At 44.1% G+C, this 24,368-nt stretch overlaps 2 protein-coding genes across 2 annotated transcripts in view; one reads left to right on the forward strand and one right to left on the reverse strand.

Annotated features, from left to right (window-relative positions):
* LOC118385457 (homer protein homolog 1-like) overlaps nt 1-18,388 on the forward strand; it is a 67,980-nt gene extending 49,592 nt beyond the window's left edge. Inside the window, exons 4-9 of the mRNA XM_035772596.2 lie at nt 4,452-4,544; nt 5,558-5,706; nt 6,544-6,703; nt 7,642-7,752; nt 8,060-8,140; nt 14,660-18,388. Coding sequence (XP_035628489.1) covers nt 4,452-4,544; nt 5,558-5,706; nt 6,544-6,703; nt 7,642-7,752; nt 8,060-8,140; nt 14,660-14,854 — 789 coding nt within the window. The 3' untranslated portion in view covers nt 14,855-18,388. The remainder of the gene's footprint in view (nt 1-4,451; nt 4,545-5,557; nt 5,707-6,543; nt 6,704-7,641; nt 7,753-8,059; nt 8,141-14,659) is intronic.
* A 292-nt stretch (nt 18,389-18,680) lies between these two features.
* Nucleotides 18,681-24,368, reverse strand: part of LOC118385458 (junction-mediating and -regulatory protein-like) — a 51,735-nt gene continuing 46,047 nt past the window's right edge. Inside the window, exons 8-10 of the mRNA XM_035772597.2 lie at nt 21,616-21,714; nt 21,010-21,523; nt 18,681-20,898 (exon numbers count right to left, since the gene is read on the reverse strand). Coding sequence (XP_035628490.1) covers nt 20,576-20,898; nt 21,010-21,523; nt 21,616-21,714 — 936 coding nt within the window. The 3' untranslated portion in view covers nt 18,681-20,575. The remainder of the gene's footprint in view (nt 20,899-21,009; nt 21,524-21,615; nt 21,715-24,368) is intronic.

The raw sequence follows: 24,368 nt of genomic DNA on the forward strand, positions 1-24,368 counted from the left end.
AGGCCCTGCCCCGCCCCCCTTTCGGAAAAGCTGACCAAGCTGACCATTTTGTTGATCCCTGCCTACAGACAGAAACTAAAACAAGAGGCTCCCACGCTGAGGTCTGTCCAACGCTGGTCAGACCAAGCTGACTCCACCCTCCAAGACTGCTTCCATCACGTGGACTGGGACATGTTTCGTATTGCGTCAAATAAAAATATTGACGAATACGCTGATTCGGTGTGCGAGTTCATTAGAACGTGCGTCGAAGATGTCGTTCCCATAGCAAAGATAAAAACATTCCCTAACCAGAAACCGTGGATTGATGGCAGCATTCGCGTGAAACTGAAAGCGCGAACCACTGCTTTTAATCAGGGCAAGGTGTCTGGCAACATGACTGAATACAAACAGTGCAGCTATTCCCTCCGCAAGGCTATTAAACAAGCTAAGCGTCAGTACAGAGACAAAGTGGAATCTCAATTCAACGGCTCAGACACAAGAGGCATGTGGCAGGGTCTACAGTCAATCACGGACTACAAGAAGAAACCCAGCCCAGTCACGGACCAGGATGTCTTGCTCCCAGGCAGACTAAATAACTTTTTTGCCCGCTTTGAGGACAATACAGTGCCACTGACACGGCCTGCAACGAAAACATGCGGTCTCTCCTTCACTGCAGCCGAGGTGAGTAAGACATTTAAACGTGTTAACCCTCGCAAGGCTGCAGGCCCAGACGGCATCCCCAGCCGCGCCCTCAGAGCATGCGCAGACCAGCTGGCCGGTGTGTTTACGGACATATTCAATCAATCCCTATACCAGTCTGCTGTTCCCACATGCTTCAAGAGGGCCACCATTGTTCCTGTTCCCAAGAAAGCTAAGATAACTGAGCTAAACGACTACCGCCCCGTAGCACTCACTTCCGTCATCATGAAGTGCTTTGAGAGACTAGTCAAGGACCATATCACCTCCACCCTACCTGACACCCTAGACCCACTCCAATTTGCTTACCGCCCAAATAGGTCCACAGACGATGCAATCTCAACCACACTGCACACTGCCCTAACCCACCTGGACAAGAGGAATACCTATGTGAGAATGCTGTTCATCGACTACAGCTCGGCATTCAACACCATAGTACCCTCCAAGCTCGTCATCAAGCTCGAGACCCTGGGTCTCGACCCCGCCCTGTGCAACTGGGTACTGGACTTCCTGACGGGCCGCCCCCAGGTGGTGAGGGTAGGCAACAACATCTCCTCCCCGCTGATCCTCAACACGGGGCCCCACAAGGGTGCGTTCTGAGCCCTCTCCTGTACTCCCTGTTCACCCACGACTGCGTGGCCACGCACGCCTCCAACTCAATCATCAAGTTTGCGGACGACACAACAGTGGTAGGCTTGATTACCAACAACGACGAGACGGCCTACAGGGAGGAGGTGAGGGCCCTCGGAGTGTGGTGTCAGGAAAATAACCTCACACTCAACGTCAACAAAACCTAAGGACATGATTGTGGACTTCAGGAAACAGCAGAGGGAACACCCCCCTATCCACATCGATGGAACAGTAGTGGAGAGGGTAGCTAGTTTTAAGTTCCTCGGCATACACATCACAGACAAACTGAATTGGTCCACTCACACTGACAGCGTCGTGAAGAAGGCGCAGCAGCGCCTATTCAACCTCAGGAGGCTGAAGAAATTCGGCTTGTCACCAAAAGCACTCACAAACTTCTACAGATGCACAATCGAGAGCATCCTGGCGGGCTGTATCACCGCCTGGTACGGCAACTGCTCGACCCTCAACCGTAAGGCTCTCCAGAGGGTAGTGAGGTCTGCACAACGCATCACCGGGGGCAAACTACCTGCCCTCCAGGACACCTACACCACCCGATGTTACAGGAAGGCCATAAAGATCATCAAGGACATCAACCACCCGAACTACTGCCTGTTCACCCCGCTATCATCCAGAAGGCGAGGTCAGTACAGGTGCATCAAAGCTGGGACCGAGAGACTGAAAAACAGCTTCTATCTCAAGGCCATCAGACTGTTAAACAGCCACCACTAACATTGAGTGGCTGCTGCCAACACACTGTCATTGACACTGACCCAACTCCAGCCACTTTAATAATGGGAATTGATGGGAAATGATGTAAATATATCACTAGCCACTTTAAACAATGCTACCTTATATAATGTTACTTACCCTACATTATTCATCTCATATGCATACGTATATACTGTACTCTACATCATCGACTACATCCTTATGTAATACATGTATCACTAGCCACTTTAACTATGCCACTTTGTTTACTTTGTCTACATACTCATCTCATATGTATATACTGTACTCGATACCATCTACTGTAGGCTGCTCTGTACCATCACTCATTCATATATCCTTATGTACATATTCTTTATCCCCTTACACTGTGTATAAGACAGTAGTTTTGGAATTGTTAGTTAGATTACTTGTTGGTTATCACTGCATTGTCGGAACTAGAAGCACAAGCGTTTCGCTACACTCGCATTAACATCTGCTAACCATGTGTATGTGACAAATAACATTTGATTTGAGTCAGTAAAAATAGTAGTTCAAACAGGACGTATCGTTTGCGAACTGCACATCACTACACGCAGTGTGCCTCACAAAAGTGATTCCTCATTATGAAATCATCAAGTTGAACGTGTATATCTAAAAATGACCATATGCACTGATAGTTTAAGGCAAAACTATTACCTGGACAATCTAAATCAAATCTATTGTAAGCCCCGTTCAGCATGTATAGCCAGATGAGAGTTGTGTCTCCGTTAGCTCACTTTTTTATACCGGTAAAATACCATTTTCAACAGTGCATAGATAACAATAACCTAGAACATGACGTGGGTTGTCACTCATCTAATGAAGCCTAATATTGCGCAAGATATTTTAGCATTTGAATGCTGAAGGTGCCGCGCAGATGTGAAAGATCAGGAACAGGCCGACTACATCTCGCGAAGCTGGGCACAGTGCGCAGTTTGACACTGAAGATGTCACAAAAGGTGAGGTATTTTTTGGGATGGTAGAGAGAAAGTAATATGAGCAAAACCATGTTATTGAATCTGCGATTTGTAACGTTTCAATACATTTTTTGACCGATGCATGCTACATTAGGATCGGTTTGGGACCGACGCAGTCATATCCTAAACATTTGAAACCATCACATCCGTACTATATTTCCCTTGACTGAGTGATGCTGAATGTTAAAAATGGCTCAACTTACCACTCATATACTAGAGCAGCTGTGTGTGTTCTTGTGGGTGGTTATGTGTGTGTGCTTGTGTGTAATAGTCACTAAGGTCTGTGCAGACTGAGAGACCGATAGGGTTAGCTGTTTTGCATTCTGATGGCCTGGTGGTAGAAGCTGTCTCGGAGCCTGTTGTTCCGAGGTACTGTTGTCTTGTCGGCAAACTTAATGATGGTGTTTGAGTCATGGCCACGCAGTCATGGGTGTACAGGGAATACAGAAGGGGTCTGAGCACACACCCCTGGGGGCCCCCATGTTGAAAGTCACCATGGGGGAGGTTGTCGTTGCCTATGCTCACCGCCTGCGGTCTGCGTGTCAGGAAGTCCAGGATTCAGTTGCAGAGAGAGGAGTTCAGCGATGAGCTTTGGAGGGACTGTGTTGAAAACTGAACTGTAGCCGATGAATCGTATTCTCACAGAAGGTATTCCTCTTGTCCAGGTCCATGGGGGAGGTTGTTGTTGCCTGTGGTCTGCGTATTCCTCTTGTCCAGGTGGGATCAAAGCACTTCATGATGACATAAGTTAGTGCTACAGGGCGATTAGTCATTTAGGCAGGTTACCTTTGTTTACTTGGATACAGGGACAATAGAGCTCGCCAGCGTGTCGTCCTAAAACCAGGAAATGAGTTACCTCTGGTTCGTTCAGCCTTCCCTATGGGGAAAGTTTAATGAGGAAAGAATAGGGTTTTTAGGATAAACACCCCCCAAAAAGTTCTGAGGTTAACACAGGCTTAGGAGATCTTCTATGTTTTGTTCTGTGAGATATCAGTCAGTTAACATGACCTTTATGAATTATGACGCCTTCGTGTGCTTATTTTCTCATTATATAAATGCTTCAAAGTTCACAAAAAGTTTCGCTGATGAAGATCACAGAACAAAACGTATAAGATCTCCTAAGCCTGTGTTTACCACAGACCTTATTTTCTGCGTAGGAAAAATCCTACTGAAACGCCATTCATTTCACCATAGGCTTTGTCCAACGAACCTTGGCGGAGTTGGTGCCTACAAAAAGACGCCATTACTATTTCTGTCTATGGTGGACGTCCTGAAGCATGTGGGGGATCACAGACTTGGACAGGGAGACACATACGCAAGCTTGCGCTCACAAACACGCGTGTGCGTACAGACACACACACATCACAAACACACGGACTGGTTTAGTCAGTTTGGTCTGTGTCTTTTGTGGTTCTTTCACAGTTTGCAGAGAAGTTTGCTGAGTTTAAAGAGGCAGCTCGGTTAGCCAAGGAGAAATCCCAGGAGAAGATGGAACTCACCAGCACCCCTTCTCAGGTAATCCCAACCACAAACACCCCTAATCCTAACCCCATCCTCATGGTGTCTTTGGACCAGGATAACCCTTCCCTTATATATTTTATTTATTTATTTTTACCGGAAAACACTGGGAGTGAATGGACCTTAAATGATATAAGTATCATAGGAAGCGATTGGAAACACGACCCTGCAAAAGCGTCAAGTCCCCTGGATGAGACGTTAAACTGATTCCTAATGGGAGTGTACGTGGTCAAAACTCCCATAGCAAGAGTAGTGTGTTCACTCCAGTTTCCTGCCTAAACTCCCAACCTGGCCACCCAACCACCCCCAGCTTTCAATTGGCTCATTCAAACCCATCTCTTCTCCCCTGCAACTCTTTCCCAGGTCGCTGCAGTTAAAAAGAATGTGCTCCCAGTACCTCCCAAAGTACCTGTAAGAAAGAAGGTCAAATTAAATCAAAATCATTGTCATCTGACCCCAGTCTCAGATAACCCTCCTGCGTCGCCTCCTACCCCAGTCCAGCGTTGACACCTCCATCTTCCACCCAACCCCAGGCTAACACACTCCAGCCCTTCAGGGGGTCTCCCCAGAATATTGTCACGGCAGTATCTTATAAAAATGGATGTACCGTATATATTTAAACCAGAATTGAACATGGTGTTGAATGGCACTGTTCCACTCTTTGGGGAGAACCCTGCCCTCCGCCGTGGATTAACAACCCCTCTCTCTCTCCCATCCTAATATCAGATTAACACCCAGATTAACATCTCAGTCTCAGATGAACGCTCCTATCTCCCAATGTCAGATATTTATGCTCCCATAAAGTGATGTTTCAGGCTCACTTAAAAACACAGTCCTACTCACTTGGAAAAAAACCTAAATGTGACATCACTTTCTGTGGAGTATGAATCATTTTTGCAGATATTCTCTCCACATTACACCAGTCTTTTCTTTACCCAGCGCATGAGAACATACAACAACAGTTTATGGGTATTTTTGTTCCTTTAACCTTCTGGTTTACGTCATTCCAGGAGTCGGCCACCGGCGACCTGCAGTCACCTTTGACCCCGGAGAGCATCAACGGCACTGATGACGAGAGGGGCACCACCCCCGAAACGCCGCAGTACCTCCCCGAGCCCCGCGCCGAGCCGTCTCAGAACCAACTGCCCTTCTCTCACAGGTAAGAACCAGGCTCTAAAACTGGGGGCAGGAGTAGGGTGCCAAGCCCAAAGAGAGTGCACCTTATTGGGCAACGCACGGTCGGACAGTGGACGAAGGCTGAAGAAATGAACACATTCAGTTCTGTGGAAATGTTAAGCTAACACCAATTTAATTACAAAAACTGTCTTCCAATTCCCTCATTTAAAATTCCCTCATCTTCCTCTGTTACACGCTGAACAGACGCAGTGCTCCCATGTTCAGCCTGGTAATGGGGGGGTGGGGGGTTTAACTGTCCACTGGGACCTCTCTTTAGAGTGATGGTTTAAAGTGAAATTGGCACAGCAGCAGTACCGTGCGTGCGGTTCGCCCGGCCAGGCCTTGGATGTGTCTATTTATCCATCTCTTATTCATGTGGTCCCAGAGCCCCTGGACAGCAGTAAAGCATTACAGTAAAACACTGTGTGGCTCTGATTTAATTATGAATTACTCAATGAATGGAAATGCATTTGGTCCCCCCAGCTCTCCATATTCACTATACGTGGTTCCCCTTATGTGACCTCTGCCCTCTGAGCTTGGTAATGCTGATGAACAGGAAGTTGACCGTGTATCATTTGTACATTGCTGCTGGAATGGTTTAGTTTTCTACCCAGGAGTCAAATGATAGCATTTCTATTCTTCAGGGAGACAATTATGACGTTTTATCAGAGATGGAGTGTTAATCTTGTGGTCTTAAGACCACTCAAGACTACAAAAAAAAGCATTCATGTCCTGGTCTAAATCAGTCTGGATCTTGGTCTCCACTCATGGTCACCTAAACACTTCTGAAGTTTATGGTTGGCTGTCTGTCTGTCCCCAGTTCGTCCAGTATAAACAAGCACTGGGAGGCCGAGCTGGCAGCCCTGAAGGGCAACAATGCCAAGCTGACAGCAGCTCTGCTGGAGTCCACAGCCAATGTCAAACAGTGGAAACAACAACTGGCTGCTTACCAGGAGGAGGCTGAGAGACTACATACACGCGTAAGACTGACTAACTTTATAGAATACACATCTGGCTGCTTACCAGGAGGAGGCTGAGAGACTACATATACATGTAAGACTGACTAACTTTATAGAATACACAACTGGCTGCTTACCAGGAGGAGGCTGAGAGACTACATACACATGTAAGACTGACTAACTTTATAGAATACACAACTGGCTGCTTACCAGGAGGAGGCTGAGAGACTACATACACATACATGTAAGACTGACTAACTTTATAGAATACACAACTGGCTGCTTACCAGGAGGAGGCTGAGAGACTACATACACATGTAAGACTGACTAACTTTATAGAATACACAACTGGCTGCTTACCAGGAGGAGGCTGAGAGACTACATACACATGTAAGACTGACTAACTTTATAAAGTAATAGAGAGAGAATACACAAATGGCTAAGATACATTAACTATACAAACTAGTAAGACTGAGTTTATAAATGGGTAGAAGAGTAGACCTGGTTTTCAATACATGTGTATTTGATGATCTGTTATTTAAATACTTATTTTCTGTTTTTTTTTATTTTTTATTTTTTTTTATAATATGGCCCGAATCAACAACTTGTATTGGAACTTTTTGAAAGTATTTTCAAATACTTATTTTTCAAATTATTTCCAAATGCTTGCGAGTGTTTTTGAGTCAGTGTATTTGACTCTTATTAAATACATGCCAATACTTTCCAAGTGTATTTTCAAATACATTCCAATATTCAACTACTTGCCTTTACAAATAAAACATATCGGAATACTTACTTCGAAGTGCAATGTGAACGTAATTGAGATATTAGAAATAGAATTGGAGCCCAGGTCTGTAATACAGAGAGGCTGAACAAACGGATCAGAATGGTTACACAAAGAACATTTAAAAAAAAATGTCAAACAAATGTATGATTACCCACACTGTGTATGTCCTCAGGTGACAGAGCTGGAGTGTGTGAGTGGTCAGATGACCGTCATCAAATCCCAGAAGACTGAGCTCAACCAGACGATAGAAGAACTGGAGTCGGCATTGAAGTCCAAGGAGGAGGTAAGGAGTGTGTGTGCGCAAGTGCTTGTGGCATGTAAACTGCATTTGTGTGAGGGAGAAACGCATACATGTAAGCCCTGTGTCTTTAGAGCCATTCCAGTATCCCTGCACATTGTACGTTTGGTACTGGCACTGACCCTGTATGTAGCTTACATTCTCCTGTTTTTTTGTCTTTTTGTTGGTTAAACTATTTTGATATTGAATACTGCACTGTTGGGAAGGGCTTGCAAGATAAGCGTTTCACTGTACTTGTGCATGTGACAAATACAACTTGAAACTTGTAAATGTATCTTTTCCCTCCCTGCAGGAACTGGAGAGGCTGAAAGAGGAAGTGGAGAGCGCCAATGAGTTCCAGACTCAAAAGGAATCACTAACACAGAAACTGCAGGCGAGACGAATGAACACACCACACTGGGCCTTTACACACCTGTTCTCTTTCAGTCAGTCAGCTTCGGTACAACATAGTGTGGGCAGTGGCACTCTCGTGACTTCAGTTGAAGGATCTAAAATTACACCTGACAAGGCCAATGAAATCTGCGCCTCGCTGGAAGCCCCGCCTTCCACAGGAGATAAGCTTGAGGCATCAGATTCATTGATTCAATTATTCCTCTCTTCACCTCGGTGGTGACAGGAACGATTCACGCTGCCAAAACAAACATTTGGAACACGGGACTGTCTTATGTTGCACTAACTAAACGGTCCCTTAGCGGTTGAGCGTGCTCATCCCTTCGATAATGATTGGAGAAAAAATTGATACAGTTACATATCGGGATATTCTTTTTGACGATATATCGTATAGTTTTGACAATATTACAATATCATTTTTGTGCTTGTTGGCTGTACCTGCACAAAAACTTTGGCATAGCTTGTTCTCCATCTTTCTAAATGGGAAACCAATTTGTTTCAGCACTTTTATTTCCATGACTGATCAAAACTCGTTTTCTCTCATGGCTCTCTCTTGTCCCTCTGCAGCAGACAAACAGTGCCTTCAGGAAGTATTCATAGGCTTTGACTGTATTTTTAAGTAGATTTACCTCAAAACTGCAACTCGGCCACTCGGGAACATTCACCGTCTTCTTGGTAAGCAACTCCAGTGTAGATTTGTCCTTGTATTTTGTCCTGCTGAAAGGGGAATCAATCTCTTTCTGGTGGAAAGCAGACTGAACTAGATTTTCCTCTATGATTTTACCTGCACTTAGCGCCATTCCATTTCTTTATTATCCGGATAGTCTCCCCTCTCCTTAACGACAAGCATACCCATAACATGATTCAGCTACCACTATGCTTGAAAATACGGAGAGTGGTACTCAGTAATGTGCTGTGTTGGATTTGCCCCAAACATAACACTTTTTATTCAGGACAAATAGTAAATTGCTTTGCCAATTTTTTTGGAGTATTACTTTAGTGCCTTGTTGCAGACAGGATGCAGGTTTTGGAGAACAATAAATATTCTGTACAGGCTTCCTTCTTTTCACTCTGTCAATTAGGTTAGTATTGTGGAGTAAATACAATGTTGTTGATCCTCAGTTTTCTCCTATCACAGCCATTAAACTCTATAACTGTTTTAAAGTCCCCATTTGCCTCATGGTGAACTCCCTGACCGGTTTCCTTCCTCTCCGGCAACTGAGTTAGGAAGCACGTCTGTATCTTTGTAGTGACTGTGTATTGACACCATCCAAAGTGTAATTAATAACATCACCATGCTCAAATGGGTATTCATTCTGTTTTTTTTTAAACGAACATTTTTTATCCACCCTTCTTTGCGAGGTATTGGAAAACCCCCCTTAGCTACGTATACTAAATAAAAGAGAGACCCAATTCCACCGTTAGACGGGTTAAAATTAAAAAGCAGACACTGAATTTCCCTTTTGAGCATTATGAAGTTATTAATTACACTTTGGATGGTGTATCAATACACCGTCACTACAAAGATACAGGCGTCATTCCTAACTCAGTTGCCGGAGAGGAAGGAAACCGCTCAGGGAGTTCACCATGAGGCCAATGGTGACTTTAAAACAGTTACAGAGCTTATTGGCTTTAATAGGAGAAAACTGAGGATTGCCAACGACATTGTATATACTCCACAATACTAACCTAAATGACAGAGGGAAAAGTAGAAAGCCTGTACAGAATACAAAATATTCTAAAACATGCATCCTGTTTGCAGCAAGGTACTAAAGTAATACATTTTTGTCTTGAAAACTAAGTGTTATGTTTGTGGAAAATCCAATTACGGAATACTACTCTCAATATTTTCAAGACCGGAAAATGGTTGTCTAGCAATGATCAACAACCAATTTGACAGAGCTTGAATAATTTTGAAAAGAGTAGTGGGCAAAAGTTGCACAATCAGGTGTGGAAAGCTCTTAGAAACGTACCCAGAAAGATTCACTGCTGTAGGTAGGTATCGACTTAGGGGTGTGAATACTTGCAGTACCAGTCAAAAGTTTGGACACACCTACTCATTCAAGGGTTTTTCTTTATTTTACTATTTTCTACATTGTAGAATAATATGGAATACATCAAAACTATGGAATAACACATATGGAATCATGTAGTAACCAAAACAATTGTTAAATCAAAATATATTTTAGATTCTTCAAAGTAGCCAGCCACCCTTTTCCTTGAACCAGCTTCACCTGGAATGCTTTTCCAACAGTCTTGAAGGAGTTCCCACATATGATGAGCACTTGTTGGCTGCTTTTCCTTCACTCTGTGGTACAACTCATCCCAAACCATCTCAATTGGGTTGAGGATGGATGATTGTGGAGGCCAGGTCATCTGATGCAGCACCCCATTCTTCTGATGCAGCACCCCATTCTTCTCCTTCTTGGTCAAATAGCCCTTACACGGCCTGGAGCTGTGGGACATTGATGGAATATTTTCCTAACCCAAAGAAAACTGAACCCATGAATGTTCTAGCAATGTTCCCCTGAAACTTGCCTAGAACATTCATATCTTATGTTCTGAGAACATGGCAACCAGATGGGATGGCTTATCGCTGCAGAATGCTGTGGTAGCCATGCTGGTTAAGTGTGCCTTGAATTATAAATACAGTTGAGGTCATTATAAATTGTTTTGCAAACACTCCACAAATGTTTTGTTAACTTACTATAGTTTTGGCAAGTCAGTTAGTGCAGGACACAAGTAATTTTTTCCAACAATTGTTTACAGATGGATTATTTCACTTATAATTCACTGTATCACAATTCCAGTGGGTCAGAGGTTTACATACACTAAGTTGACTGTGCCTATAAACAACTAGGACAATTCCAGAAAATTATGTCATGGCTTTAAAAGCTTCTGATATGCTAATTTACATCATTTGAATCAATTTGAAGTGTGCCTGTGGATGTATTTCAAGGCCTACCTTCAAACTCTGTGCCTCTTTGATTGACATCATTGGAAAATCAAAAGAAATCCACCAAGACCTCAGAAAACAATTGTAGACCTCCACAAGTCTGGTTCATCCTTGGGAGCAATTTCAAAACGCCTGAAGGTACCACGTTCATCTGTACAAACAATAGTACGCAAGTATAAACACCATGGGACCACACAGCCGTCATATTGCTCAGGAACGAGATACATTCTGTCTCCTAGAGATGAACGTCATTTGGTGTGACGAGTGCAAAACAATCCCAGAACAACAGCAAAGGACCTTGTGAAGATGCTGGAGAAAACGGGTGCAAAAGTATCTGTATCCACAGTAAAATGAGTCCTATATCGACATAACCTGAGGGGCCGCTCAGCAAGGAAGAAGCCACTGCTCCAAAACGGCCATAAAAAAGCCAGACTACGGTTTGCAACTGCACATGGGGACAAAGATCATACTTTTTGGAGAAATGTCCTCTGGTTTGATGAAACAAAAATAGAACTGTTTGGCCACAATGACCATCGTTATGTTTGGAGGAAAAAGGGAGGCTTGCAAACCGAAGAACACCATCCCAACCGTGAAGCGTGGGGGTCGCAGCATCATGTTGTGGGGGTGCTTTGCTGCAGGAGGGACTGGTGCATTTCACAAAATAGATGGCATCAAGAGGGAGGAAAATGATGTGGATATATTGAAGCAACATCTCAAGATATCAGTCAAGAAGTAAAAAGCTTGGTCCCAAATGGGTCTTCCAAATGGACAATGACTGTGTGCGTGCGAGCAAGGAGGCCTACAAACCTGACTCATTTACACCAGCTCTGTCATGAGGAATGGGCCAAAATGCACCCAACTTATTGTGGGAAGCTTGTGGAAGGCTACTCAAAACGTTTGACCCAAGTTAAACAATTTAAAGGCAATGCTACCAAATACTAATTGAGTGTATGTAAACTTCTGACCAGCTGGGAATGTGATGAAATAAATAAAAGCTGAAATAAATCCTTCTCAATACTATTATACTGACATTTCACATTCTTAAAATAAAGTGGTGGTCCTAATTTACCTAAGACGGGGATTTTTTACTCTGATTAAATGTCAGGAATTGTGAAATACTGAGTTTTTAAATGTATTTGGCTAAGGTGTATGCAAACTTCCGACTTCAATTATAAATCACTGACAGTGTCACCAGCTAAGCACCATCACACTACCTCCTCCATGCTTCAGGGTGGGAACCACATATGCGGAGATCGTTCATTCACCTTCTCTGCGTCTCACAAAGACACGGCAGTTGGAACCAAAAATGTAAAATTTGGACTCATTAAAGGACAGATTTCCACCGGTCTAATGTCCATTGCTCGTGTTTCTTGGCCCAAGCAAGTCTCTTCTTATTGGTGTCCTTTAGTAGTGGTTTCTTTGCAGAAATTCAACCATGAAGGCCTGATTCACGCAGTCCCCTCTGAACAGTTTGGGCTGCAATTTCTGAGGCTGGTAATTCTAATGAACTTATCCTCTGCAACAGAGGTAACTCTGAGTCTTCCATTCCTGTGGCGGTCCTCATGAGAGCCAGTTTCATCATAGCACTTTATGGTTTTTGCAACTGCAAATTTTCCACACTGACTGACCTTCATGTCTTAAAGTAATGATGGACTGTCGCTTCTCTTTGCTTATTTGAGCCATAATTTGGACTTGAGCTATTATTTTGATTGGTTTAACACTTTTTTTCGGTTATTACATGATTCCATATGTGTTATTTCATTGCTTTGATGTCTTCACTAGAAAATAGTAAAAATAAAGAAAATGATAGCGGTTTTGCTGGGTCTATTTTTAATGCGTACGGGTCCAGCGCTGGGTGCCAGCCGGTCCCCGGCTAAAACCGTGGCAGGCTCGCTGTGACAGAAGTACCATCAAGGGGCACTGCCAATCGGGGTACGTCACTGATTGCCGGAGTCCGTGAACACAGCCTGGCCCGGGTTCCAGGCAAACCTTGGCGCATAAACACAGTTGTGTCAACTCAAAGTTCCACAGTGTTCACGGGTACCAAATGTGTTGCGTCTCCCACACGTGGGTTCAATAAAGTGTCCCTTCTCCACGTTCAGACACATGGTGGTCGAAACCCAAAAATATCCCATCTCTTCCAGTCCACAAGATGGCGTAGCGCCCCTTCAGATGCCACTTGACAGGAGGCTTGCTGTCTGCTCTGACCAATGGCGTGCATGCACAGTGTTGCTCTGGATCATGCGAACGGTGATGTCGGGTTACAGGCTACAATTTATTGGCCGCCCCTCACGCTCCTGGGGCGTCATCACGTCGACTGTTCCCAAGGCCTTGGTGTCCGTTTTGGGGGAGGCAATATCCTGCCGTCTCCAGACGCGGGCAATCCGAGTGGTTTCTTTGTCGGATCCAGGACGGCTGGTACAGACGGTATTTCCTTTCTTCGAAAAGGGGTCGGGACTTCTCAGCTAACAACAAACATTCCCACAACTTTAGAGAACATTCCCGTAGTTCCCATTAGGTCATTAACTAAAATCTTCATAGGAATGTTCCTGGGATGTGCAATAAATATGTCCAAGAGACCATTCCCGTAATGTCCAATTGTAACCGATGTGAAATGGCTAGCTAGTTAGCGGTGGTGTGCGCTAATAGCGTTTCAATCGGTGACATCACTCGCTCTGAGACCTTGAAGTAGTTGTTCCCCTTGCGCTGCAAGGGCCGCGGCTTTTGTGGAGCGATGGGTAACGCTGCTTCGAGGGTGACTGTTGACGTGTGCAGAGCGTCCCTGGTTCGCGTCCAGGTCGGGGAGAGGGGACGGACGTAAAGTCTATACTGTTACACAAAGTAACTTACCCAGAACGTAGTTACTATGTTCTCAGAACTTATGACATGAATGTTCTAGACACGTTTCATGGGAAGGTTGCAAGAACATTCATGTGTCCAGTTTTCTGTTGGGTTAGGAAAACATTCCATCAATGTCCCACCAAATGTACACAGAACATGGTTGCCATGTTCTCGGAACATAAGATATGAATGTTCTAGACACGTTTCATGGGACCGTTGATGGGATATTCTCCCCACCCTCGGAAAACTGGACACGTGAATGTTCTCGCAACGTTCTCATGAATCGCGTCTCGAACATGAATATGTTATGTTCTGAGAATATGGCAATCATGTTCTGTGTATACTGTTCACTGAAGGAGGGAAACGAGGTACAACACCGACATGAACCCGCTTCGGCCCATCCCGGTGCAAGGTGAAGAGCCGTGTTAAATTAAAGGAATGAATCCGAGCCTGACGCTTATCACCTGGGGAATGCAGGGCTTCCAGCAAGGCACAGATTTCATTGGCCTTGTCAGGCGTGATTTTAGATCCCTCAACTGAAGTCGCGAGAGTGCGACGCCCCCCATAGTATGTTGTACCTCGTTCCCCTCCTTCAGGGAACAGTAGTTATAATCATAATGTTACGTTTTCACTGGAACGAGTGAGTGTTTTATGAATGTGTGTGTGTGCACATGTTAACACCTGCCCCCCCCCCTCCACTCCCAGGAGACGGAGGAGAGGAACCAGACGTTGGAAGCTCAGCTGGTGGAGTTAGAGCAGCGTCTGGAGGGCAGTCAGCTGGAGAGAGAGGCCTTCAGGAAGAGTCTGCGCACCCTGCTGGAGCTGCTGGACGGGAAGATCTTTGAGCTGACAGAACTCCGAGACAGCCTGGCCAGACTCATTGAGGGCAGCAGCAGCTAGAGGAGAGAAGTGCTCCCCCTGGTGGAGCTTCAGTACTCCTACACCATCACCACCATTATAACAACACAGTGATGGGAGAATATTGCTAGTCAGTGCACAAAGGCACTGCACGGAAATATTCACTCTGTTATTACTACACATATAGTCATTATGCTCCACTCTACTGAAAACGTGCACATTGGTAGTAAATAGATAGACTTGCTCGCTTGGATTTAGTTTTGGCTAATGTTCACAACGTGCATAATGCTGGTACACCTGTATACTGTATGCACATACACTCACTCAATTCACAGAGATCCTGTTGAGGCTTTGCTTACACCCTGCCTTTCCTGCCTTCCATCTCTTCTTCTCCCTCCCTGTGGAATGTTCTTTACGCTCTGACTACAAACTGCTCAAATATTTACAATGCATTCAGAAAGTATTCAGACCCCTTGATTATTTCCACATTTTGTTACGTTACAGCCTTATAAAAAATTTAAAAATAATTTCGCCATCGATCTACACGCAATACTCCATAATGACAAAGCCAAAAAAGTTTTTTTTGCAAAAAAAAATGAATATCACAATTACGTAAGTATTCAGACCCTTTCTCAGTACTTTGTTGAAGCACCTTCAAATTGGGTATGACACTACAAGCTTGGCACACCTGTATTTGGCGAGTTTCTCCCATTATTCTCTGCAGATCCTCTCAAGCTCTGTCAGGTTGGATGGGGAGGGTCACTACGCAGCTATTTTCAGGTCTCCAGAGATGTTCGAGCCCAGGTTCAAGTCCAGGCTCTCGCTGGGCCACTCAAGGACATTCAGACTTGTCCCGAAACAACTCCTGCGTTGTCTTGGCTGTGTGCTTAGGTCCGTTGTCCTGTTGGAAGATGAACCTTCGGCCCAGTCTGAGGTTCTGAGCGCTCTTGAGCGGATTTACATCAAGGGTCTCTCTGTACTTTGCTACAATCATCTTTCTTTTGATCCTGACTAGTCTCCCAGTACCTGCCGCTGAAAAACATCCCCACAGCATGATGCTGCCACCACCACGCTTCACTGTAGTGATGGTGCCAGGTTTCCTCCAGACTTCAAGTGCGCTGTCATGTGCTTTTACTGAGGAGAGACTTCTGTCTGGCAACTCTACCATAAAGGCCTGATTGGTGGAGTGCTGCAGAGACGGTTGTCCTTCTAGAAGGTTCTCCCATCTCCACATAGGCACTGTGGAGCTCTGTCAGAGTGACCATCGGGTTCTCCCTGACCAAGGCCCTCCTCCCCTGATTGCTCAGTTTGGCAGGGCGGCCAGCTCTAGGAAGAGTCTTGGGGACCTTCAATGCAGGCACTGTGTTCTTAGAGACCTTCAATGCAGCAGACATTTTGTGGTACCCTTTCCCAGATCTGTGCCTCAACACAATCCTGTCTCGGAGCTCTACGGACAGTTCCTTTGACCTCATGGCTTGGTTTTGCTTTGACCTGCACTGTCAACTGTGGGACCTTATATAGACAGGGGTGTGCCTTTCCAAATCATGTCCAATCAATTGAATTTACCACAGGTGGACTCCAAGTTGTAGAAACATCTGAAAGATGATGCACCTGAGGTTAATTTTGAGTCTCATAGCAAAGGATCTGAATACGTATGTAAATTCTGTTTTTTATATTTAATACATTTGCAAAATTTGTCAATCTTTTTTTCGCTTTGTTATTATGGGTTATTGTGGGTAGATTGATGAGTAACATTTTTTATATAATCCATTTTAGAATAAGGCTGTAACGTAACAACATGTGGAAAAAGCCAAGGGGCCTGAATACTCTTGACTAGCATTCCATAGGAGGGGATGTTGAATATGGTTATTTTGCTTCAGGGTTGTCTTCCATCACAGACTTTGAACAGGTACAAGGAAACGCTCATTTTCTACATTTTATTTGGTGCAAAGTTCAGTTCAGTCATCCAGTCGCTCGCTGGTGGATGTTTTGCTATTATTGTTTACTCTTCACTGTCGTCCGCCACACATTCAGGTCTGTTTTTGAACTATTCTTATTCCGTTATTACTACTATTGCTCTGTTTACTATGGAGATATCAATGTCAGCCAAAAGGACGATCAGATGTCATGGAAATGGAGTCAGACTCACTGGTCTTTACAGCGTTTCACTGGACTCTATGGCCGTTCCCTCTGAGGCCCCATCTGACACTGGACTAAGGGTCAGAGGTCAGACAGATGACCTCCCAGTCACTTTATTAAATGCTCCCAATGTCCTCCCTCCTATCACAATGTTACCATGGAGATTGAAGAAGAATCTGGCATATTGTCCGAGATTGAGAACAGATCTTGCTTGGACAACCTTCTATACTAAATGAGCAATACAAAGAGGGAGCATCCAGAAGAAAAATAAACATGTTGAAGTCTCACTTTCAGGTATTTTCCTCTTCTTCTGGGAAATGTAAGGAGAGACAACGCTACTTCAGACGCTGGGGTTTGGCTCAGCAGCGACTACAAGTCTTTCCTTTCTATTCACTTTTTATTACAAATACTAATATAACACATTTATAGTCTTGTGAAAATGGAATTGTGTTTGGGTGAATCCAAAACAATGATTTTTTTTCTTCTTTATTTCCCCTCCCCTTGTTTCTGTTGCGACTTGGAAGTGCAATGATTGATTGGTTCATGGTGTTCCCTTTATTTATTATTCCAGATATATTATAACCACAGATTTTAACGAGAATTGTATCAAACAAAGATGTTTGTCACTTACTCTTGTTTTTTTTTATGTCTGATATGTGGGTATCAAGGTTGGTTGTTTTTTTTTAGGTATGAGAAAGACTGGCAATATGTTTGAACTATTTAAAAAGCTAATGGATTTATAGTAATTTGTGCAGGTGAGGTTTGCAGAGACTTTCTTTCCTTTTGCCAAAATATTTTCCTGTACAGAATGTGAATTTAGTTGACGTTGCCTTTGGTACAAATATGGATCAATGGTAACTAACTACGGTACTTTTGTGGGATTTACTATTGCCAAAAATCTGTGATAATGTATAAAAAATTCTAACTATATGTGAAGAACACTATTTAAAGGTCAACTTTGGGCACGAAAAGTGGTCAGACACGGCCCCTTTCTCAAACAGAAATGGGGTGTGCCTTTGGTGGTTCGTTGATGTGTCGTGCGCTGCGACCGGTTTGTTTTGGATGGAAGCTGTAGAGATTGGTAAGAAATGGCACTTCTTTAGCCAAATATCTTATTCATCCAATTATTTACGTTTTTAAGCATTGACCTGGTATGATGGCGCAGTGATCAGTTATACAGTTTAAAGCCATTATTTTTCAGTTTTTGCCCAACGTCGACCTTTAAGGGCTTGTTGTTGGTTCTAGTATCTTTGGGAGACTTAAATGGGGTGTCTGGGTGAGTTGGCTTTATAGCGTTTCATTTATGATCTGTACTTCTACAGTTTGAAAGGAGAGAAACATTTGAGTAATCATTTTAAATGTTGATTATGCCACATGCTTAAACACAATTGTAATTTTCAGTTTATAGTAAAATAAAATAAAAACAATTTAAACAAATGAGGGTTGTGTAATATTTTCCCCATTTTCACTCATCTGAATGTTGCTCGTTTCTTTGGTTGTCTAATCTGTACATTCTTCTCTGTAGAGACCAGTTAAGATCCCATGCAGTCCTGTTGCTTGTATAAAATCACATCCACTTACTGCCTAAAGGGGTTCATCTGGCAGTATTTTTATGAATGACTATTTGTGGTTGACGTGGATGTGCTAGGCCCAACAGAAGGCTGGCTGGTTTGGCCAAACGCTGAGTTCTAATGGCTCTGTGATGCCAAGTCAAAGAACAGGACAGGGAGACATTTTGGTACTTTGTTTTATTTTGAAGGGAAAAAATAACTGGGATATATATAAAGCAGTTAGGAATGCGATGACGGGAAAAGACGAGTCAAATGCAAAAAAAAAGCACATTAAAGTGTGGTATTGCTTTATAAATCCTTAAAACAAAAGTTACTCAATAAATATGTTTTTAAGCATGCCAATGTATTTTCAGGATGTACACTTGATTACATTATAATACATTTTTCAGTTTAATATTGCACTTATCTAGTGACAGATTCATCTTCAAATCAGAACAGGCCAGCCACATGCATAAGGTCATAGGTCAAACTGTAGAGTTAGCTGAAGACAGAAATAAGATTAGATGGCTAAAAATGGAAACTAATAATACATTTGGATTATACAAAGATATGTATAAAAGAAAACATACATAAATACAATGATGAAAATGAGTGATTTCCCAACAGATATACATACTGTAAAAACCTGTCTACCGAGAACATGAGACAGGACGAGGAGGGCATCTCATAACTAAAATGACTGCCTCTAGACTCCTAAACTTCTCTCCATCTGCACTAAGTGGAAAGCTAATTCCACTGAGTCATTCCACTATGTTGCTGTCACCTACCCACGCGTTATAGATCAGTGCAGATGGAGAGGAGACGAGGAACCCACTTCATACTGAGACGCAGCCAGAGATCTGGATGCTGCAGAAAGTCACATGATTGGATTTTGACCACTTGCCATAAAGACACAGCATGAGCTCCATATGCTCAGTCCACTAACTCACTGAGGTTAGTTACCACACCACTGGTGGATTCAGTGAGGTAAACACACAGATAGAAATATGATGAATGGAGCTGACAGGATCCCTATTCTATGACAGACAATCATATCAGCACCATACATTTCTATGTGACTGTTTTTCAAGACCACTGAAGATGGTGCTGGAAAAATACAGTACTACGACCTTTGACCTGGCCAAACAATTTGGACAGCAGTTGTGCACTCTCAGTCCTTCAGTTCCTAACAGTACAGCATTCTTTCTTCATTGTGTCCTTCATACAGTGCAAGAATCGTTTCAGTTTTGACAACTCTTAGATATAAAAACGGATAAAATAGTCAAACGTAGATAAAAACATGAAGCGACTCCTGGTAAAACCGCTACTAGTGGACTCGCTTGGAAAATAATAGCAGTAAAAACAAGGCAGTAAAAAAAAAAAACACTCCTTTCGAAATAAAAATGACCGTAAAAGGTAAAAGCACACTTAAAAAATGTCAACAGAAACAACACACTTCATGAATATTAATATGGTATATGGAATGAATGACACCTGTGTAGAGCTGGATACTTCGGCTGGCTGTCAGGGCTCCGATCTTACAGAGAACATCATCATGACTTCTCAACCCCAATACCAGGGGTGGCCAAGCGCACCCATGTGGGTGCAAGCTTTTGTTCCAGCCAAGCAATAACACACCTTATTCTGCAGGGGGTTGAAGAAAACGCTCAATCCTGTCACATGTAAAAGCAAACGCACCACAGCAACCTACAGTTCAACTCTCCAACCTCATAGTTCAGTCTACATACGGGATCCCAGAACCCCAGCTTTCTAGTCGGTGCACTGACAAGGGGCCCTTATTCCCCCACTTGGTACAGGACAATGAAGGAATATCATTTCCATAGTGACTTCCATCACAAGGATCTCAATGTGCTTGACTTGGGATAGAGCAGGAGGAGCACAACATAGAAAAGCAGGAGGAAAGGCTAGTGGTCCATTTCAAAGACGAGAAGAAACTGTAAGAAAAAGTTACTTCTGACCTATTTTCTGAAGAAAAAAAAGATCAGGAAACATCTCACCGCTTTCTGGGTCTGTCCGTGTGGAGCCAGAAATAGTAGATAGTAGCAGGCTGAGATCAAAGGTCAGAGTCCCAGTCGGTGCAGGGCAGGCCCTCGTCCTCAGACTCGGACTCAGGCGAAGCCTCCTTGATGCGTCTCAGGGCTTCGTGGATGGAGCGGGTCAGAGCGTCGGCAGAGTGGGGGAACGAGCCCTTGGGGTGCCGCTGCTGGTCCGGTCGCGTCCGCACCTTCCTCAGCCTAACGCCCTGCCTGATCTGGGCCAGGATGTTGTTGCTCTCGTCATCGTCTGGATCGGGGGCTAGGACCCGGAGCTCTGCCTTCCGCAGGTGGAAGCTGCCTCGCTTGAGGGAGTTCAGGACCTCGTCCATAGGGGAACTCGCTGTACAGATGGGAGAATGGAACCATGTCAGAGGAAAAATCTAGTCAATTTCTCATTCAGAAATATTCCTTTAAAATACATTATTAGTAATAGTATGTTGTCATGACTCACCTCTCCTCCACTGTGAGGAGTCCAGTGAGGCGGTCTTCTTCAGTTTCTTCCTGGCTGTCTGCAGCTGACTGCTGTCAAAGAACCGTGGGGAGAAAGGAGCCAGAGGGAGAGGCTCTGAATCCAACCCAGCCTTGGACTGCCGAACTGGGCTAGTAGGGTGAGCTTGCTCCCCTCCTTCACTGGAGAGGTCCTCTAAGGAGGGAGGGGGTGGAGGAGGAGGAGGTGGTGGAGGTGCAGAGGACGGGAGCGCTGAGAGAGGAGTTAGAGAGGAGGGGGCAGAGAGAGGCCCAGTGGCACCACCTAGCAGGGTTAGAGACACACTCTGGTGACCACAGGCATCAGAGGAAGGGGCAGAGAGCTCTGAGAGGTCAGCGGTGTCTGTCTGGACGCTGGCAGCTAGGGTCTCAGGCCTCCCCGCAGGGGAGAGGGGGGAGGAGGAGATGGTTTTCTTCCGGGACTGGCTGTGAGACATGAGCAGTCTGCTGGACTTCAGAGTCACCTGACCAGGGAAACGCTGCAACAGACAGAACCAACAGTTACAACATGACCCGAGTCTAAACACAGCATGAGAGTTTGAGTGTTCTTCAGAGGTAGCGGCGACCTCACCTGTTTGAAGCTGCGTAGTCTGTCCAGAGTTCTTGATCTATCCAGACTCATTTTGGTGTTACTCCTCTCCTCCTCCTCTTCCTCCTGCTCCTCCCCTCGCTACGGAGAAACACAGATAGGATGAAGAACAATACTCACCATCATCCCTGTTATACTGAATCAACACAAACGGGACTCCTTGAAAACACGCCACTTCGATACAGTTATGACCAGAAGTGACTTTTCGCAGAAGGTTAGGAAAGCATCTTCGCTAACCCTAACCCTTTTCCTAAACTTAACCTAATTCTCCTAACCTGCCACATTAATTATCCTAACCTGCTACGCAAGTTCTCCTAACCTGCCACATACGTCACATACAGTTGAAGTCAGAAGTTTACATACTTTAAATGTATTTGGCTCAGGTGTAAGTATTTCACAATTCCTGACATTTAATCCTAGTAAAAATTCCCTGTCTTAGGTCAGTTAGGATCACCACTTTATTTTAAGAATGTGAAATGTCAGAATAATAGTAGAGAATGATTTATTTCAGCTTTTATTTCTTTCATCGCATTCCCAGTGGGTCAGAAGTTTACATACAGTCATGGCCAAAAGTTTTGAGAATGACACAAATATTATATTCCGCAAAGTTTGCTGTTTCAGCATCTTTAGATATTTTTGTCAGATGTTACTATGGAACATTGACGTATAATTACAAGCATTTCATAAGTGTCAAAGGCTTTTATTGACAATTACATGAAGTTGATGCAAAGAGTCAATATTTGCAGTGTTGACCCTTTTTCAAGACCTCTGCAATCCTCCCTGGCATGCTGTCAATTAACTTCTGAGCAACATCCTGACTGATGGCAGCCCATTCTTGCATAATCAATGCTTGGAGTTTGTCAGAATTTGTGGGTTTCTGTTTGTCCACCCGTCTCTTGAGGATTGACCACAAGTTCTCAATGGGATAAAGGTCGGGTTGTGGGTTCCTAAGCCATGGACCCAAAATATCAATGTTTTGTTCCTCGAGCCACTTAGTTATCACTTTTACCTTATGGCAAGGTGCTCCATCATGCTGGAAAATGCATTGTTTGTCACCAAACTGTTCCTGGATGGTTGGGAGAAGTTGCTCTCTGATGATGTATTGGTACCATTCTCTATTCATAGCTGTGTTCTTAGGCAAAATTATGAGTGAGCCCACTCCCTTGGCTGAGAAGCAACCCCACACAAGAATGGTCTCAGGATGCTTTACTGTTGTATGCTTTACCACAGGACTGATGGTAGTGCTCACCTTGTCTTCTGTGGTCCTTCTGTGGCTCAGTTGGTAGAGCATGGCGCTTGTAACGCCAGGGTAGTGGGTTCGATTCCCGGGACCACCCATACGTAGAATGTATGCACACATGACTGTAAGTCGCTTTGGATAAAAGCGTCAGCTAAATGGCATATATTATTATTATATTATTCTCCGGACAAGCTTTTTTCCAGATGCCCCAAACAATCGGAAAGGGGATTCATCAGTGAAAAATGACTTTACCCCAGTCCTCGGCAGTCCAATCCATGTACCTTTCGCAAAATATCAGTCTGTCCCTGATGTTTTTCCTGAAGAGAAGTGGCTCCTTTGCTGCCCTTCTTGACACCAGGCCATCCTCCAAAAGTCTTCGCCTCACTGTGCGTGCAGATGCACCCACACCTGCCTGCTGCCATTCCTGAGCAAGCTCTGTACTGGTGGCGCCCCGATCCCGCAGCCGAATCAACTTTAGGAGACGGTCCTGGCGCTTGCTGGACTTTCTTGGGTGTCCTGAAGCCTTCTTCACAACAATTTAACCGCTCTCCATGAAGTTCTTGATGATCCGATAAATGGTTGATTTAGGTGCAATCTTACTGGCAGCAATATCCTTGCCTGTGAAGCCCTTTTTGTGCAAATCAATGATGACGGCATGTGTTTCCTTGCAGGTAACCATGATTGACAGAGGAAGAACAATGATTCCAAGCACCACCCTCCTTTTGAAGCTTCCAGTCTGTTATTCGAACTCAATCAGCATGACAGAGTGATCTCCAGCCTTGTCCTCGTCAACACTCACACCTGTGTTAACAAGAGAATCAATCAGCTGGTCCATTTGTGGCAGGGCTGAAATGCAGTGGAAATGTTTTTGGGGATTCAGTTCATTTGCATGGCAAAGGACATTGCAAATAATTGCAATTCATCTGATCAATCTTCGTAACATTCTGGAGTATATGCAAATTGCCATCATACAGACTTGGTGAAAATTAATATTTGTGTCATTCTCAAAACTTTTGGCCATGACTGTACACTCAATTAGTATTTGGTAGCATTGCCTTTGAATTGTTTAACTTGGGTCAAACATTTCGGGTAGCCTTCCACAAGCTTCCCACAATAAGTTGGGTGAATTTTGGACAATTCCTCCTGACAGAGCTGGTGTAACTGAGTCAGGTTTGTAGGCCTCCTTGCTCGCACACTCTTTTTCAGTTCTGCCCACACATTTGCTATAGGATTGAAGTCAGGGCTTTGTGATGGCGACTCCAATACCTTGACTTTGTTGTCCTTAAGCCATTTTGCCACAACTTTGGAAGTATGCTTGGGGTCATTGTCCATTTGGAAGACCCATTTGCGACCAAGCTTTAACTCCCTGACTGATGTCTTGAGATGTTGCTTCAATATATCCACATAATTTTCCTCCCTCATGAAGTGCACCAATCCCTCCTGCAACAAAGAACCCCCACAACATGATGCTGCCACCACCGTGCTTCACGGTTGG

Source organism: Oncorhynchus keta, chromosome 6, assembly GCF_023373465.1.
Source record: "Oncorhynchus keta strain PuntledgeMale-10-30-2019 chromosome 6, Oket_V2, whole genome shotgun sequence".
Classification (NCBI taxonomy): domain Eukaryota; kingdom Metazoa; phylum Chordata; class Actinopteri; order Salmoniformes; family Salmonidae; genus Oncorhynchus; species Oncorhynchus keta.